Here is an 18,365-nt window from a genome sequence, read left to right as displayed (position 1 = left end):
GGCTCCAGCTGCTGCGCCGCGGCAGCTCCGGGCCGTTTACCCAATCGGCCCCAACTCGGCCCCTGGAAGTCAGGCACCCAGGCGCCGTGACAGCCGAGGCCGAGCCAAAGTGCCTCTCTGCTGGGGAGAGGAGCTCCGCAACGTTCCCATCCGAGCTAATTGTGGCTAAGTTAGCGAAAACTGTCAGCTCGTCTTCCGTCTTCAGAGCTGACTTTATGATAACACTGGCGATGGATGAAGAAATACAGCCGAAATGAGCGATTTTGCAGAGATGATGTCCCGCGCTGAAGCTCCCTTGCCGTGGCCCCCGCTAAATCGGTTGGATCTAAATAACTTCTGAAGGACTCCGAGCTGCACCATGTTTGTCTGAGTGAGTATATGAGCATGCACACACCTAGAAATAAGGTCCAGGTGTCAAAAAACCGGAGTTGCCCTTTAAGTCATGTCTGTTCTGCAAGGCTTGACCCTCGTGTGTCCAAGACTTGTAAACAAGATCTGTAGATTAATTTAGCTGTAGTTGTTTTTCAATCTACATCACATATCAAACTAGCAAAGTGCAGCCATATTTGACCATCCCGTTTCTTTTGACTCGTCTTCCTGAATGTTTCACTACTATGAAGCATAATTCTAAAATCATATTATGCCATATTTTAATGCACAATCAGCAAAATAAAAGTTGAGCGTTTCAAAATTGATCAAGCATTGATACTTTGTAATATAATATTGTTTTATTCGGGATGGATGGATGGAGTCGCGTTGACACAAACCTTGATTTTTCCTTAGTTCCATTTTATTTTTCCATAGTTTTGTTCAATACTGTCAAAAATTCTATTGAGTTGTAAATGATAAAAAAGCAGTACACAAAGCAGATCATTGCTGCAATGATTCGCTGTCGTTCAATAAGAAATGTTTGTATTGCAAAATGTTGAATATTTGGCTGAGAAAACTGATGAACAGGTCTGAAACACATCACGTCCAGCCAACACTAAATAAAAACGTATTGTATATTTTCAGTAATGAATTCATGTATTTATTCATCTCATTTAGTGACTTTGTTTGCTGCTGGCCATATCGGCTAATGCACGGCACTTTGAACCACTTTATCACTTAAATGTGCTGCTTCGCTTTGCATTAACAAGCAAACACTTGTTATACAAATCACTGAAAATAAATGTCAGTTGACCTGACTGTTGTTTGAAACTGCTCTGGGAAGTGGCTTTGGCTGATCTACAAGCTTACTAGCTTTTGAATTTAAAAGTGTGGATTTCTTTCAGCTGAGCAGCCTGTTGCTGAGGAAATACATTGTCCATTTTCCACCCACTTGGCAAGAAGATCAGAGTGGTACAGGGCTCTTATATGTTTTCACCCGCTCAGCAGGGGGGGGAATTAAAATAACCCATTTTCCCACAATTTTGATGATTTATTCATTGTATACATAATATATGCAACACTGAAGTCGTCTTTATATTTGGCTGTTTTCCTTTGGTCATTAATAAATAATGGTAATATACAGCAGAAACACACAAAGTGGTGTGTTTGAGTGGTGTGTAAATCAGTCTCTTCACACGCCGTTAAACCAGAGATCATAAAACACACACAAAGATTAATGCATTTTCAGTACATTTTTCACATGTTCTCGTACTCATGACATGTATTTTCCATGTCTGTATGTGCATGGCTGCGGCTGAATGATACATCAGGCAGAGCACATCACAAATAATTTGCAATATATCTTTTTTTTCCCCACATTCTTTTCATCAAAATTGTAAATGGAAAGAAAAAATGTCAGCTGAGTCACATTTCTTTGCAAACACAACTCTGAGATCTTTTCAATTTGTGGTCTCATTCGATCAATAATAACAGACGTCCAACAATACCGCATTGTGTTCAACTCAAACAAGGGAGAGCAGCTGAAGCAGCTTCAGCTATTAAACATAAATGTATAAAAATTACTCATCGGCTGCAGGTGTTCTTTAGAAAAGAACAGGAAGCCAACGCATGCTCATCGACAGGTTCAAATCTCATTTCAAGAAGATTACAACTTCTCACCTTTCTGAATGTGTTACAAAATGACCCTCAGATCCAGTAAATCTCAACTGTTCTTCATTGTTGGGCTGCTTCAACACTGCAGGAGGCGACGGGCGTTTCGAGGTGGACCGGAAGAACGGCCAGGTCCGGACCACGGGTCTTCCCCTGCAGCGGGACCGGGAGTACCTGCTGACCGTGGTGGCCGCCGACAGGCTGGGCAGCCGCAGCGCCCCCGCCGTCCTGTCCGTGGTCGCTGGAGACCGCCCCCCGCAGTTCGCCAATGCCTCCTTCACCATCGCCATTCCAGAAAACACCCCCGAAGGACAACCGTGAGTTCTCATTACGTTCACATGTCTTCATGCTTTTATTATTTTTTTTAACTGAAAAACGATGGTCATAAAATTCAGGATTCAGGTTTTAATTAATCAGATCTACTTTGAATTGATAAGGAATAAAAAAGATGATGGTAACATAAATCAACTTAACCATCAGATTGTTTCTACTGCTGCTTCCTTGTCATTAATATCAAACTGTAATAATCAATGTTGCTGAGGCTCTCTCTTTGACTTTGATTATTTTTTCGAAAAATGTGAGTTTCTCTGAAATGCAATTCAGTCCAATTTCATTCCTACTGTGCCACAGATTATACAAGATGTTTTGACAGAGGAACATCCAACAATCCCACATGAGCAAACATACAGTAGTAGACAGTGGAAAAAGAAAACTCCTTTTTAACAGGAAGAAACCGCAGAACCAGACTCAGAGGAGGAGACTTTCTCTTCCTCTTTGGGCTACTCTGATCTTTAACTCCACAAGCTTCAGAAATATATCAACTATCAGTGTCTAATGCTTATGAGATTTTCAGGTTGCTATAATCGATCTGTTCCTGGATACAATCCTGACCAACTTCTCTTGTGCAGACATTGTGGAACATTGGACTGCAGAATTTATATCACCGCTGAAAGCAGAAAGGGCTTTTTCTATTTGAAATGTAATATCAGTGCCAAAACATTCCCCCAATGAGATTTCAAAAGTATAAAGCAATAGAGAAGATAAAAATGAGAAAATGCCGTATATCAAGCCAATTGCTCTTTTGTTGAGAACATTTATGGCAACAATTTCATCCAATCTTGTTATGGCTGGAAAATTTGGAAGTAACAGTGTTTTTCTATATGAAAAGTCTGGAGTTTGTGCTTAATGAAAGGAATGACTCAGTGGGATTTGATTTGAATCAGTGGGAGAAAGATCAACATCTATATGTAGATTTATCTAGATCTACAGCTTGTGTGTGTTCATTACTCCACATCTGAGACACAAAGCAAACCGAATGTCTTCCAGCATGGCTCACAGTTTCTAAAGAGAAGGGAATCTGTGACAAAACACATTTGAGAAAATTGTAAAAATTATAAAAAAAATAAATAAAAAATAAAAGGGGTAAAACTGAACTAGTCACTCTTTAATAACACATTGGGGGAAATTCCTTTACCCACTTTTACCCATCCTTTTTGTGGAATGTGGTGGGCACCCATGTTAAAGCATCCCAGGGAGGGACTCAAACCTTCAACTCCTGATCTCAAGTCTGCTTAAAATCTTCACTTCACATCCAAAACAGTTTCTTTAGTCCTGTTAGACACAAATGGCGACATATCTTCATTCGGACATTGTCGACTACTGTGTCAGCATGATCTGTAACATTCACACACACAGTCACACATGTATGCGAGATGCTTGAAAACATCAAGAGAAAACAAACAAACCCTGATTTCAGTGTCTTGACTCGACCCATCCAGAGTGGACCTGGATCCGTGGCTCAGACCGGGGAGCCCATAAAGGCCTATTCATAGTCCAGAAGGATGAAGAGCAAAGTTAGCTTCCTGATGTCAGCTAACAGCAGACCACGCCCCCTCAGCACATGACACGCCCCTTAGCACAGACCACACCCCCCTCAGCACAGGCACACAAAAAAAAATGGCGCTTGTTCGATCTTATTGTCAAAAGTTGTTTCATTATTCTCCTTGAGTATAAATGGGACTTCAGAATCCCACATGGGTTGATTAAATATGTTCAACATAATTCAAACCGTATGGACTGACTGCATGGGTTCAACTTTGTATACAAAAAGGTTACATTAATGAACAATGGCCAAACCATATGGGAAAGCCTTGGGCAAACAGAAATGTTATTATACACCCACATGAAACTTAAAGATGACTCAGATGTGTCCCATATGTATGGATTCCTGTTGGCCTACATTCACATGGCATGAAGCCCACATTGACATTTGGCCATGGGGTCATTCTGGAACTTGAGGACAAACCTGCATAGGCCCCTCCTCCAAATGTTGACTGGGACGAAATGCAGAGTCATGAAATGGAAGCAAATGAGAAGCGTTGTGTTCATCCAGTGAAGAACCTGTGAAGACGGAGTGGCAAATAGAGGCAGTTCTAATGTCTAGAATCTCCAGAGGAGAATCTGATCCAGTCTTCAAGACAACTACACAGGGCGTCACGTTTGGTTTGAAACAAGACTAAAACCAGCAGGATGCCATGAAAGATCTACAGAAGTGATTTGAAAACAAAGAGATTGAAGGGTTAGAATGAATTGAATTATATTACCCATCATTCTACCTTCTGAATGAACATGAGAGGAAATCCTCCAAGAGGATGATTAATTTTTATATGTGCCTGAACATACTGTACAATTACATGAATTCTCACACACTGCTGTCAGATGCTGTCCTTCTAACCCCCATGATACGACCGCAGAGCTCCTTCACATTCCTCATTCTTTAAAGGCAGATTAATTTATGTTTAATGTGCACACATTCCATTCTTTCTGTAGCTGAGATCAGATGTCTTCCATGTTTTACAGCCTGCTAAATAGATTTCCACACTGTGACACGTTTCGCCTTAAGCAAGAGGCAGCGCAGCTTCAAGACGGCCGTTAATTATTTATTTCCATACGCTCTGGGGTTGGGAATTCCTTCCTCATCGTATTGTGATTAGGAGAGATCGTTCCAGTGCTAAATGAAAATGACCAGAAGGTCTGTAATCCCTAATTTACATTGTCAATAGATACAATCCCACTGTACAGAGCCCAGGAGCTGGAGCACTGATGTGATGGGAACTGGGCACCAAGAGAGAAAGGTCCGGGTGGGGAAACTCCCATTTTCTAGGTGTTATTTGTAAATACTATCGGTTGTGTATATGCACAGGTTCTCACATGTTAGAGACCATAAAATCATTGCTGGAGGTTTCCAGAATCTGTAAAATTAGAGTTCGCAGTTCCACAGTCTTATTTAGTACTCGAATAAACTAAAGATAAACACCAATGGATTTTTATGTGTGATAGATTATTTGGCAATTAATTTTATTTGAACTGCATAAAGCCACAGCTAATTATATCTTTTCAGTAACATTTCAAACATACTTGTTTCACCTTTACAACTGGGAAGGAACTGCATCCAGATGTTTTTGATGCTGCTTCACAGAGGTTTGGTTTACGCACATATGGAGGGGCAGGTTTTGTTTGCATATCACAGCAGATGGTATATTTTATATAGAGTCCCTCTCCAGAGCAGGACAACACACTTCTGTATTGTGGATGCTTTGCTAGTGTTCATTATTTAGCTAATTTATGCAGAAAATTCGAAGGACAATAAATAAGAACAGCTTCATTTGTATTATTTAAAATCTAAAGGGGGTACAGATGAATATCCAAGAACAAAGACAATACTGTAAGGAAAAAAAAGCAGAGTGTACGCAATTCAATTCAATTCAATTTGTAAAGCATCAAATACATAACAGCTATATCAAGGCACTTTTACAGAGAAAAACCAACCATTTGACACAAGCAGCCGGTCACAGCGATGAACCTCGAGAACCAGAGTCAGGGCTGAAAACCTTCTGCAGAACCAGACTCAGAGGGTGAGCTGAAAAGATTAACTTTGAGGTGTGGTAAAATATAATGATCAAATGATCAACTTCATGCAGTGAGCACTAACTATTTAACAGTGTTTTCAGCCTCTGAACAGAACACTAAAACATTTGTAATTTGACGTGTTTCTTTTTGGAATCTGTCTGAATTTATTCCTGTAAGTTTGGGGGCGCTCGAGGGGATGTAGCTCAGTGGAACAGTGCATGCTGCGCATGCATGAGGTTTCTGGATCAGTCCCCACTTCGCCCTGTGGTGGACTGCAGACCTGTCCAGGGTGGACCCTGCCTTCGCCTGTAAACTAGCTGGGATTGGCTCCAGCACCCTGAGCAGGATGAGCAGTACAGACGATGAAGGAATTCTGTACTATTCGGTAATAACTCCTGCTAAGTATAAATACCTGTTAATTTATCATTTGTGAAGAGGTTCAGTAGCTGGGTGTACAATGTTTTGTAAACTCTGTTATTGATATGAAACATGTTTTTGAAAATGTAAATTAGCTAAATAACCACAACTTTGTTAAAATCTTAAACAACACTTTTAGATATTTCATTTTTGATATAATCTATACATTTAGTATCGTAGATATGAACAGCGTAGACATTCATCTTGTTTAGTACATAATGCCTAGATTTCCTTGAAAAACCTGTTCACCTGTAAATTATCAATATTGTTCTGATGAATTATCAAAACTTAGGAAATGAATTACGTAAATTATTTGCAGCCTGCATATTGATTATTTATATAATCAATATGCTGGATATTATTTGTGTATATTGTGTATATCGTAAAAAAAAGTGAATTATCAATAACGTGGAAATAAATCATGTACTTTTTCATTAATGTTCATATAAAACCTGTAACTCTCTAATAACTGGGATATCAATCATGTAATATATCACAAACCTGAATATTAATCATGTAAATCATAAATGAATATGGATTTAAACCATGTGAATTACTAAAAACTGGGATGTTTTTCTTGCAAACAGTGGCTTTAATCATCAATCCTAGCATAATCTTGTAATTTAAGTATTACTTGAATATTTATTCTGGAAGTCTTCATGAATATTGAGATTGATCTCGTCGATAATCACAGCATTTTCCTTGTGAATTATTTAAAATATAGCTACTAAACTGTAAAGATAGTGGAATATTTAAATGCGTGTGAACAGTATTTAGCTTGAACTGCACATATTTAGAGTTCTTTCAGGATTCAGTCGACACTTCAAGGAATTTTTCTACGAGGGGAAGAGTACATTTTAGAATCTTTAGAAGTGCATTTCTTGACTCTGTGTTCTTGTCGCGGCCGTCCCTGTGTGTGCAGTACATACCTTAAAGGACCTCTTCATTCATTGGCTGACTGACCTCAGTCCTCACACGCATTCAGTGACTGAAGCACCGTCTGGCCCGTGTCTCCTCAGCTTCCTGGTCACACCAGCCGTGTCCTTCCAGAAGAAACCAATCACCTACAGCCTCCTCATCAATCCCAGCAGCCTCTTCTCCATCTCAGCCGAGACGGGTGAAATCAGCCTGACTCGCCCCATCGACTACGAGAGCGACCAGCACCGCTACTTGCTGTTGGTGCGAGCCAGCGAGGGAGTGGAGAGCATGAGCAGCGCAGCCGAGGTAACGACAACACAGACGTGAACAAAACCTGAACAAGTCCATCGGTGTTGAAGACAATGCTCCCTCGGTTTTTGTTTTGACAACAGATAAATTAGTCAGCAGCATTAATGATGGTCGTGTGTGTGAATTCTGTGGTTAGTCTGGTTTCAGACGGTCTGAAAGGCCCTTTTTTTTTTTTTTTTTTTTTTTTTAATATTACGGCTGCTTGGAATCCATTGAAGCTGAATTTATTGAAAATGAGTTATACGCACCCCGTATTCAAAAGACAGCCGTACCTGTGAAAGTTTAAAAGTGCGAACGTCCTCATCAGCCAGAGCCGGATAGAATTGTCCACACTGAAATGACAGCTCTGGGATTCCCAAAGACTTGCTTGTGTTGTCAGAAAGTGAAGCAGCAGAAGCGATGTGCTGCTGCGGGCGTTGATGCATCCGGTCTGGTTTCCATCATTACTCTGGCCTCAGGCTAAAACATGTCCTGCTGAACCCATCCCGTCCTCACCGGCTCCACAGAGCGCCACGCAGACCCGACAAAAGAAAGGAGAGGAGGGGTTGCTGGCGGAGTCCAGCAGTGGGAGGAGACGGGAGTGTGATGGGGAGACTGAGAGGACGGAGCTGGCAGGTAGTTTGTATGCGCCCTTGTCTTCCTGCTTTCCTGTCCGAGCTAACCAGCCTCCTTAGCCCCATGCCTGCCCTCAGGAGCCTTCAATATGTGCAGTCTGGTCAGCACCTCAGAAGCCAAAAGCTTCCAGACACTACACCCTTTGCCCTAACAGCCCCTCTCTGTCTCTGAGGCTCAACAACAGCAGGTTGAAACTTTCTTCTGCTGAACAGTGAACGCAACACATCCATAACTGATTTAATTTCTATTTCGAGACTGCTTTTTTTGTTGTGGTTTAGCTCCGGAATTGAGTGGAATAGTCTCTGAGGATACCTTTGATTGGGTGCTTTAGCAGAAAAAAAGAACCCTGGTACTGCTCTGAATTCAGCGCCATGCATTTTTTGTCCTGAAATGTTTTACGTGCGCGGAATCAGTGAGAGGGGTTTTCCGGCCAGCGTGGAGACTTCAGCAGTCTGTATCAAGAGGGAGAAAAAGGCAGATTTTGTACACAGTAATGCCTCTTTACAGATTACCTGTGCGTCATATTACCTTTAATTCTCTTTACAAGCATTTTGCCCCCCACCACCACCTCTACACTCCACTCCCCCAGTGAAATTACACCATTAGTCATTACTTTACAATGAGATAATGACAGGCTCAGTGGTCAAGGCTCTTTGTGGTGCAACTGCTTTTGCCTAAAGACAACATTCCTATGAATTTCTAGATTAGTTTTCCCTTCATAATCGTAAACCTGCACCATATGGCAGCAAAGAAAACCAGAAACAGATCTAGTGTGGTGGAGGAGACGGTATCCCAGCAGCATGCACCGCAACGGTTCAGTTCAGGATCCCAGTGTTGTGTTTTACATCTGCTAATCTCACAAGGACAACGTGATCCCCAGTGAATAATTAGATAAAGCAGTTACTTTTACGGAATATTGCAGTTTTTGTCTTACTTATGAATTTTAGACCTTGCCAACCTCCAAACTGGATTGGACCCTCCTTTGGGCTAGTTTTGGCCCATTGGCCTCCTCTTTTAGACACCTGATTGAATATGTTGAAAGTTCAATTCAATTCAGTTCAGTTTTATTTAAGCAGGATAAAAACACAGTCATTTCAAGGCACTTTTACTAAGAAAACCCAACATTTCCACATGAGCAAGCAGAGGAGGACTCTGTGGACAGGAAGAAACCTGCAGAGCCCGACTCAGAGGAATAGGGCTCACTTCCTCTGACAGCTTTACTCATGAAGTTTAACTTTAATAAAAGGTCAGACAGCACTTATAAAGGGCAGCTAATGTCTACTTAGAGCTGCTAATGCATAACGGCTTCAGTGGATGCAAGCTAATCATAACATTAATTAAAGGCAAACATGTCTCATGTTGCAGTCGAAGACGACTGAGCTTGTTCCAGATTGGTGAGTTGTTCCTTCTTTTAAAGCCAGAGGTCATACAGCAGCTGCTAAAGACAGCAGGAAAGCAGAAACCCCATTTGTCATGCATGTTTTCATATACAGCAAGCGAGGTTTCTGCTCGTGTGTTACTGCCAAATGCAGTGGTGTTACTGTATTTGTCATTATCAACCAGCTGTGGTGATGGTAACTTAAAAGACTCATTTGTTCAACACAGTCGCTTTGTCTGTGTTACTACATGCCCTGAAAAGATACAATATTTGGAGGTTTTGCTGAATTTGTGTAAATTAATGCAACGACTAAATGAGTGATGCAGTAATGAACAATGTAGTGTTGCTACTGTGTGTTTGGGCTGTGGCTGCCTCCAGAGTCGCAAACATGCAAAGGTCAGCATCTTGTGCCGGAGCATTCATGTGGAAGGAAAACACTGAGGACCCAGCTAAAATGGTAAACGGCTGCTGTGTGAGTATTCACAACAGACACATGCAGAATGGAAGCTTTTGTGCTGAATACAAAGTGGAAAACAACTTGGTGTTAGTTGCGATGATGGTGTCGACAGTGAAACATAAACTGTATTAACTAGTCTGCCAGAAAAGAAGCCACTGTGCTTTGAATGAAGCTGAAAAAAATCCTGCTTTGAACCAGAACCAGACATGGATGCAAAGTGAGTCAGATCATTGACGATTGTGACACCTTTTGTTTTCCAGCGTGACTCAGTTGTTTTCTTTAAATCTTACTATTGTAACAAAAAACAATAAGAACTGTAGCTCTATTTATTCTGCATTATTTGTTTTCAAGTGATGAGCATTGCCAACTGAGAAAGGTTCAGGCAATTGATTGAATCCAGTCATCCATCAATCTTCTGTTCCTCTTTGTCCAGTTGAATTTACAGGTTCATTTAGAGCTACCACTAAAACTCAAATGTCCGTTTTTGGCTTCTGTAGGAAATCGGAGTAACGTGCATTAAACTTGCACAGCCCGTGGGTCAAACCGGCCTGGAACAGGCTCCAATCTGGTCCATCAAAGCCACCAAAAAATATCAAAGAAAACATAAATGTTTTAACACAATTCTGAAAAGTCGTGGACACAACACAACGCTGAGATCAGGGCTGAGATATTGCTGATGCTGCCATGAAAGCGAGTTACCAGGTTACTAACAAACTAGCCTGAAAGCCACGCTGTCAGGGGGAGTTCGCAGCAGCTACTGCACACGTTGTCTTTGGGGGGCATTTCACTGTATTTTCCACCAGAAGGTTTGATTGAAATAGGCTTAGGAGTATAATAATTTTCCATATTGTTTGTTTCTTTTGTGGAAAAAAAAACCACATTTTCATCACGTATTACTCTGCACCACAACTTAGAAAAACTTTAAAGTTAAAATTTAAAATTTAAAGGTACTGTGGCCTCCTCGACTAAAATATGTTTGACACCTCTGCCTGAACCCCAAGACCTTCTCACTGTGAGAAGGGAGTGTTCACCACCTTGTAGTTTAGATGTGAAAATTCTGAATGGATAATTGGCAAAATGCAATAAATAAACGGAGTTTGACTGAATAATTTCACTTCACACAGCGGTTTGATCTGCCCCGTCAAGCCATCACCTGTGTTTCTCCAATTAGCGGCTGACAGACGAAGGCACAGTGCTTCATGCAAGAGCACATATGAATCTAAAAGAAACAATTACGATGTGTTGAATTCTTGAAAGTTAAAGCAAACACTCAAATTTTAACATGATGAGATGTTAGAGAGTAGTTTGTGCTGCTCTTCAGTTCTGTCTGAAGCAGAAATCTGCCTTCTTGGTTTGTCACGTTCTTGACTGTGGTTCCTTCTCGCTGACAGGATAGTCTTCATTAGTTCTCCAGAAATGTCTTGGTCTTAAAACCCGTCTCCAGACCATATTTAGAGGTATATGAAATCCGTTTTATTTTTTCCCAAATTCCGTTTTTTCCGTTTTAATATTTCTGAATTTTGTATTTTGTTTTTTATGCTCATTTTTACCATAAAAAAAGGTGTCTGGTAAGTGGAAATGAATAAATGTCCACAATTTAATAGGATATAACAGGCGATTTAATGTTTAAAGTCCTGCAACAAAGAAATAGTTTTCAATTAGTTGCATGCGTCTTTGCAAGTCCAGTCCACAGTACGTTGACAGCATTTACGAAAAAAGCTTTTCCCCTGAGGCATAAAAGTCCGTGTACTGTTCTGCTCTGTATTTAGCGCTTAGCGTGGAGTTTCACAACTTTTCTGAATGTGTGAGAGGGGAGGGAGCAGCTCGCTTGGACATCGTGTTGTTGCGTCGCGTCTCGTCGTGGCTGGAACGCGCGTTCACATTTGTTTTCAATTGTATTTTGACGCAAAATCGCGGAAAGCATTTGGCGTTGTGAACGCAGCTTTAGCATGTTAGCAGCGCTGTGGAAGTGACGTACACATTGCAGCAGCTCGGGCGGTCCCACCGGGATGTTTGCTTTGCACTATAAGGTTCCATTTTCTCCCGAAAACTGAATTTCAGACCAGATTAGGACGAATTCCGCAATATTCCGCGTTTTATTCCAATTCCGTTTTTATTGGCCATTTCCGCGATTCCGTCTGCGATTCCGTTAACACGGATTTCATATGGCTCCACATATTTTCAAGGTCGAGGTCTTGACTTGATCTTGGCTCCTTCAAGTCTTGGTTTTGGGATGGTCAGGTCTTGGTCTTAACGCAGGATTTGGGTTGTTTGTCACAACCTGACAAAGGTTCTTAAATAGATCACACACAGTGAAGCCCACCGTTTTAACTTCATCTTTCAGTCTGTCACATCACTACTCCCTCCTGAGCATCTTCCCTGACAGGCCCATATTAAGACATGCCTTCTTCTGGTTGATATTAAGTCTATAAAAGAAACAAGTTATTTTAATCATCCCATAGTTTACATATTGAAGTGGTGTTATGGTTGTATGCATTATTCTTATTCTTCAACACTTTGTGCACGATTGGCGTCTGACAAGTCTGATCATATTTATTTGTTTTAAACTTCACTGCTGTCAGCAAACAGCCCATAATTTAAGGCCGTGGTCCCAGAGGGTCCCAGTCCTGCATGCTTTAGATGCCTCTTTGCTTCAACACACTGGAATTTAAGGACCATTACATGCTCCTTGAAGTCCGGTTAGACAGTAAAGACAGTAAAGACCAGTAGGACCCTAAAGCAGCTTTTGAAGGAACCAGTCATGTTGCCATCTGGACCCTTCTGGACCAGGTCCAGTGAATCTGTTTAACATCTGTTCTTTACTTTTTTAAAATAAAAGCAAAAATGAAAAACTCCATTGTTTTAACAGTTTTCAAGCCAGAATGAGAACACTTATTTTCATGGCGCGACCTGGACGTGCAGACCTCGCGTGGCGGGCCTGACCCATTGACCCAAGTCTGTCGGAGCAACAGAAACAGACATTTTTGTGCTTTTCAGTGGAAACAAGAGACCAACTGGGGCTGTTGCACACAGGAGCCACCTTCAGCCCAGTTTCATCTTGAGTGGGACGGACCAGTGAAATAGAAACACTACCGTCTTTAATAACACAAAAATGATGTGTTTTCACCCGGAACATTGGTGTGTAAAATGGCCGTAAGACAATTAACAAAACCCCTCCCTGTCATTTGCTTCTCTGTTTTGTGTGTAATTTTCTCCTCCCTGTCAGAAATGTTTCGCTCTCTGTCAAAGGAGCAAACAGAGGTGGTGTGTTGGCGCACACTGGACTCACCGAGCATGACTTTAATTTGCAGGTAGTTTCCAAGTTTCTCCCTCCAGGAGCGATAGCTCATCGGCACCATTAGTTACCTAACCAGCCTGAGATCTGCCTGCAGCTTCCCGAGTGTGTGTGTGTGTGTGTGTGTGTGTGTGTGAGCATTATCGCGCATGTGTTTGAGCTCATCTGACTTTATTACGGCTGACTTCTCCTCTCTTCTCTTTCAAACTTACTCTTTCTGTGCATTTTTTTCCTCCACACACAGTTTTCCTTCTCACATTCAGCTGAGCTCTTTCCATTTCCTTGGTAGAGATGTGCTCACTATGGCATGCAAACACACACACCCAGTGATGGATGCACGCTGGCAAACACACTCAAATCACTTCAGGGAGCTGACACGGTCAGATTTTATTTTGTTGTCTACAGCTTCCAAGCTGATCTTTGCTGAAGGATTAACTGATATTACAGAATTTCATCTTACCTAGCAGAGCTTAATACCAGTGGTATTTACAAACCGCTCGCTGCGTGTGTTTGTGTGCGCGCCTCTGTGTTCATATTGAATAGAAAGGAGCGGGTGTGAGGGTCGAGAGGCTGTCAGAGAGACATGCCTTTATTTATTGCTCCTGAATACACTGAGCAGGCAGTCAACATCTGGTGGAGGCTGCTTTGTTTGCCTCCACGTCCCTAATGAACTGAACAGCATCACTGTGATCTAAGATCCACGCCGTCATGTACACACCACATGAATTATTTTTTGCACTCATTTGTTCGCTCCTGGGTCATAGGAACAAAAGGGACTGGGAAAAAAAAAGAAAAAAGAACAGGATTGTACTCTACCTCAGCTTATTGGAGCGAGCGCAGATCCCCGATGTGTGGAGCCTCTATGAGGAGAGCTAAATAAAGCCGAGGGTGCGACGGAGCTTTCTTTGGTCGGAGATCGGGTTAATTTGGGCTGCTCGCGGATGAAAACAGCTCCAAAGAAAACCAATTTTGCAGCGAGCCCAAAGTAGTAATCCCAGATTCAAAATGCTCATAACCTTCACTGCAGTGTGACTTTTAATCTGCGCTGTGTACTTGTGATTGCCTGCGCAGGTTTTTGCGTGTGTGAATGCGTTGCTGTCTCAACATTGCTAAAACATGTATGAGATGAGAAGTACACAAACTCCATATGTGCGTCGATGGAGTCCAGCTTTTTAGCGACGCAGGTTCACACATAAATATGTAAAATCTCAAGCTGCAGTGGCAAGAAAGTGTCTGTGTCCCAGTTTGCTGCATGGCATTGCCATACAATGGTATCTTATCTACATCCAGTTTTGTCCTGAAGGCCAACGGACTTGCTCGGAATTTTGAAGATGTTTCTCTTTTCGTCAAACAGACTTCAGAAGAGGTTGAAGAAGAAAGCATGCTCTTTTATTCCCCTCAGGGAGATTCCTGGTTCTGCATTTCCCTATGTGAGTTGTGAGAATGTGATGGACAGCCACTCCAGGGATGTGATGAAGGGTCAAAGGTCTTGCTCAGGGACCCAAGATGGCAACCCGTTCACCATGGGATTTGAACGTTAGAACTCCCGATCCGCTCCTCTAACCTGGAGGCCGTCCTCAAAACCCCCCGGGGTGATCAGGCTGTTCACTGTTTGTTCGGTATGGTTGAAAACAAACATCATCTTCAAAATGTTGCTGTGAAAATATGAAACTTCTCTGAACCAAAAACATAAAAAGGACGTTTTCACTTGTTTGGTGATGGCTGTGATGGAGAGAGCTGTTTGGCTCCGCTGATACTTGTTTATTTCAGTTGTTTTCAAGGATGGTTTGGTTTTAAACTCATGAAGCATTTTGTATGATGAGTCCAGTTTGCTTCCAGATTAAATTAATACCACAAATATCACAAAAACATCTCAGACCTTTATTGGAACCTTCACACATTCTGCCGGGAAAACGAAGGAACCCTGTGACTGGACGACTAGTTTAACCCTCTTTGACAAGAAGAAGTTGGAGTCGCTGTGGAGAGCTGCAAAACCTACAGGAGTGATTTTTTTCTGCACCATTCTTCCTCACAGAAATGCTGTAAATATCTCTCTGAGCTCGTTCCGCAGCATTTCTGTGGGATTCAGTTCTGAGCTCTTATTGTGTTCCTCTAAGAGGCAATTTTTTTCTCAATTTGAAGCCATTCTGTAGATTTAGTTCCATGTTTAGACGTGTTCTTTTTCATCGCCAACTTCAAAAGAGATTCAGCTGGTAAACCCTGACATCATTCTGTGAAACAGCAGCTCCCAACACGGCGCCCCAGGGTTTGCCTGCTCTTACCTTCTCAAAATTAGATTTGCACATGTCACAGACACACAAGACACTTTTTAAATTCTAGGCTAGACTTGGAAAACTTCCCTGATGCTGTTGCTTGAAATGTCTCCGTGTCTATGAAATGTGCGGTATCTACAGATGTTTAGCAAATCTGCCTCAGAAACTACCCGTTTCTTATCTTTTACAACGCTTCTGTCACATTTTTAAATGCTTTATCAGATCAAAAGCAGACCTTAAAAGTCTCACGGTTAGTTCAGGGGCCACGTTCAATCCAGTTTCATCTTGAATGGACCAGGCCCATAAAATATTGTCATAATAACATTTAACTTTAAAATGTAACGTGGTGCAGACATAAATTTGTTTAGAAAATGACTACAATCTAAAGAAAGTTTTACTGAACCCCTGTGCTGGACACCCTGATCTGAAGTCCATCCGATGGCTGCACAGTTCTTTGAGAAGAAGTCGTTGTATCTTTGCTTGTGGAGCACATCCCTCTTTTTTATTTATTTATTTATTTTTTTTATCAACTGGATCATAAAATTTTGAATTGCTAAAGAATCCCAGTATTTTCATTTTTGGTTTCATTGTCAACTGAGACGTTTGTACAACTGTGTCTTTTGGGACGAATCCTTGACGCGAGTTAAATGACTTAAGAGAGTAATCCTACAGCCTGGTCAGTATTTATTAACACATCATATGAGCGTCAGTCATCAGTGAGGTGAAACCTGACGTGTTTTACTCGTGCCCTCACTCACTTCTTCCGCCCTCCTCCTCTGCTCTCTTAGGTACGAGTTGTTATTGTGGATGAAAACGACTGCATTCCAGAATTCCTCCAGTCGATTTACAGCAAGGACGGCGTGCCGGAGACCGTCACGACAGCGACCTCCCTGCTGCAAGGTGAGACGTACAGACACATCTCAACAGGCCTGTTCTGCCATGCTTCTATAACTCACTAATATTACGCTGCACTTATTTACCTCTGCGCTTCCAACATTCAATTGTAGCAGAGCTGTTTCAGCCATAACCCAATATTATTTTGCTCCAAAATGCAATCATTTTCCCTTCGCTTGTTTTGATGAACATGAACATTACTGGAAAAGGAATCAGAGATGCACTTAGCTGTTTGTTTTTCTGGTGTTTTTGTGCAGATGCTCTTTCTTCACTTTTATTCTTCTACAATCAAACTAAATGGAACGAAAATCCCTAACACAATCTTCTTTGGTGTTCTAATGAAGGCATCGTTTTTAGACACATTTTATTAAAACAATATGAAACATGAAAATCTGGAAAAAAGGTTATAAATGGAAACAGAGTTGTTGTCAAAATTTGCTCAACTATGAAGTCTCCTTATTCAAACATAAGCCCAATGTACCAAAGAGGTCCAGTTTTGGTGCTTTTTGCAAATAATAATTCCTACAGCAGGACAGTAGTATACAGCAGAGTGCGTAACAGAAAATCTCTCTAATGTAACTATTTTGAGGTAAGAAATCATTGTGCGCCAAACTGTCTTTCTGTGTTTGATAACCAGCCTGAAGTTTTATATGATGATGCACCAATGTCACTTTTCACACGACACATTGCAAATGAAAACAGATTGTTTTTGCATTTTCATCTTAGAAAAGTTTTGTTTTTACAACCAAACATCTTGAAAACGATGCCTGTTTACACAGAAATATCTGAAAAGACGCGGTTAGTATGCAAGACTACAAGTTTGCACTTTTGGTTGTCTTCATATTGAAACTAGACACATGCACACTGAGAACAACCTGCTACAAACATTAACAATAAGAGAACACGGACGCTGACTGTCATCTGTAAAACTACCAAACCCATGAGATACAAACTGGTGCGGGACCAGGACCAGGAGAACATGGACTGGGCCCAGGAGAAAATGGAGTAGGAGTCATGACACTGGAGGAAAACATAGTTCTTATTGTCCATCTACTCACACATTTCCTGATCTATTACAGCCGTGACGCATGCACCGTAGCAGCAATTCAGAAAAGTTGTGGGGTTTTTTTGTTTGTTTGTTTTTTTAACCTGGTTCCATGGAGTCAGAGCATTTTTGAAAGGGAGCCACTTTGAAAGTTTGGATTTTCTGTAACTTCATTCACCATCGTTCCGAAAACAGGTCCTCAAAGAGCTTTGGAGGGTCAGGAGATGCTGAGGAAATGATGAGAAACTCTTGATTCAAGTTTATCACATTGTGAAGTTGTGCAAAGATCATTTTTCTGTTTTTTTTTGTATGGATCCCAAAAGTCATTAACAGTCATTTGTTATATGTGGAAGCCTGCTAATCTAACTTATTTGGAGAGAGTGCTGTAAGTTACTCTCACTGAGCATGTAGGAGTTAATAGAAAAGTTAATAGAATTAGATTGGAAAACCTTTTTTCTTTCATTTTAATAATGACCGCTTCTTTAAAAATTCAACTATAGCTGGATATTAAATGATGAGTTTTCCCAGAACACGGATTTATTATTGCTCGAGACAAAATTCTTCAAATTATGTTGCAAGTAATATTTTCTCAATTCAATTTAATTTGGTCTGTCTCTATTAGGCAGTGTTAAAAAAAAAAAAAAAGCTTAATCAAAAGCAATTCATATTTTAGCCTGGAAATGAAGCTAAAGCAGAAGCAGTTCTAGGAGTTTCTTGATGTGCAAATATGAGAGTGTCCCTGCTGTCGTGGCTTTCGGAGGAAAATACGAGCGCCTGAGGATCGTGTTATAATGTTCATGTATTTTGAGTGGTCA

The 18,365-nt window shown here is 41.2% G+C and overlaps 1 protein-coding gene across 1 annotated transcript in view; it reads left to right on the top strand.

The window, feature by feature from the left end:
• LOC115389982 (neural-cadherin-like) overlaps positions 1-18,365 on the top strand; it is a 317,885-nt gene that overhangs the window by 105,598 nt on the left and 193,922 nt on the right. Inside the window, 3 exon segments of the mRNA XM_030093608.1 lie at positions 2,132-2,357; positions 7,386-7,590; positions 16,400-16,511. Of these exon segments, the coding sequence (XP_029949468.1) occupies positions 2,132-2,357; positions 7,386-7,590; positions 16,400-16,511 (543 nt within the window).

Source organism: Salarias fasciatus, chromosome 1, assembly GCF_902148845.1.
Source record: "Salarias fasciatus chromosome 1, fSalaFa1.1, whole genome shotgun sequence".
Classification (NCBI taxonomy): Eukaryota; Metazoa; Chordata; class Actinopteri; order Blenniiformes; family Blenniidae; genus Salarias; species Salarias fasciatus.
Note: the sequence above shows the minus strand (reverse complement) of the source record. Positions and strands in the feature narration are given on the sequence as shown.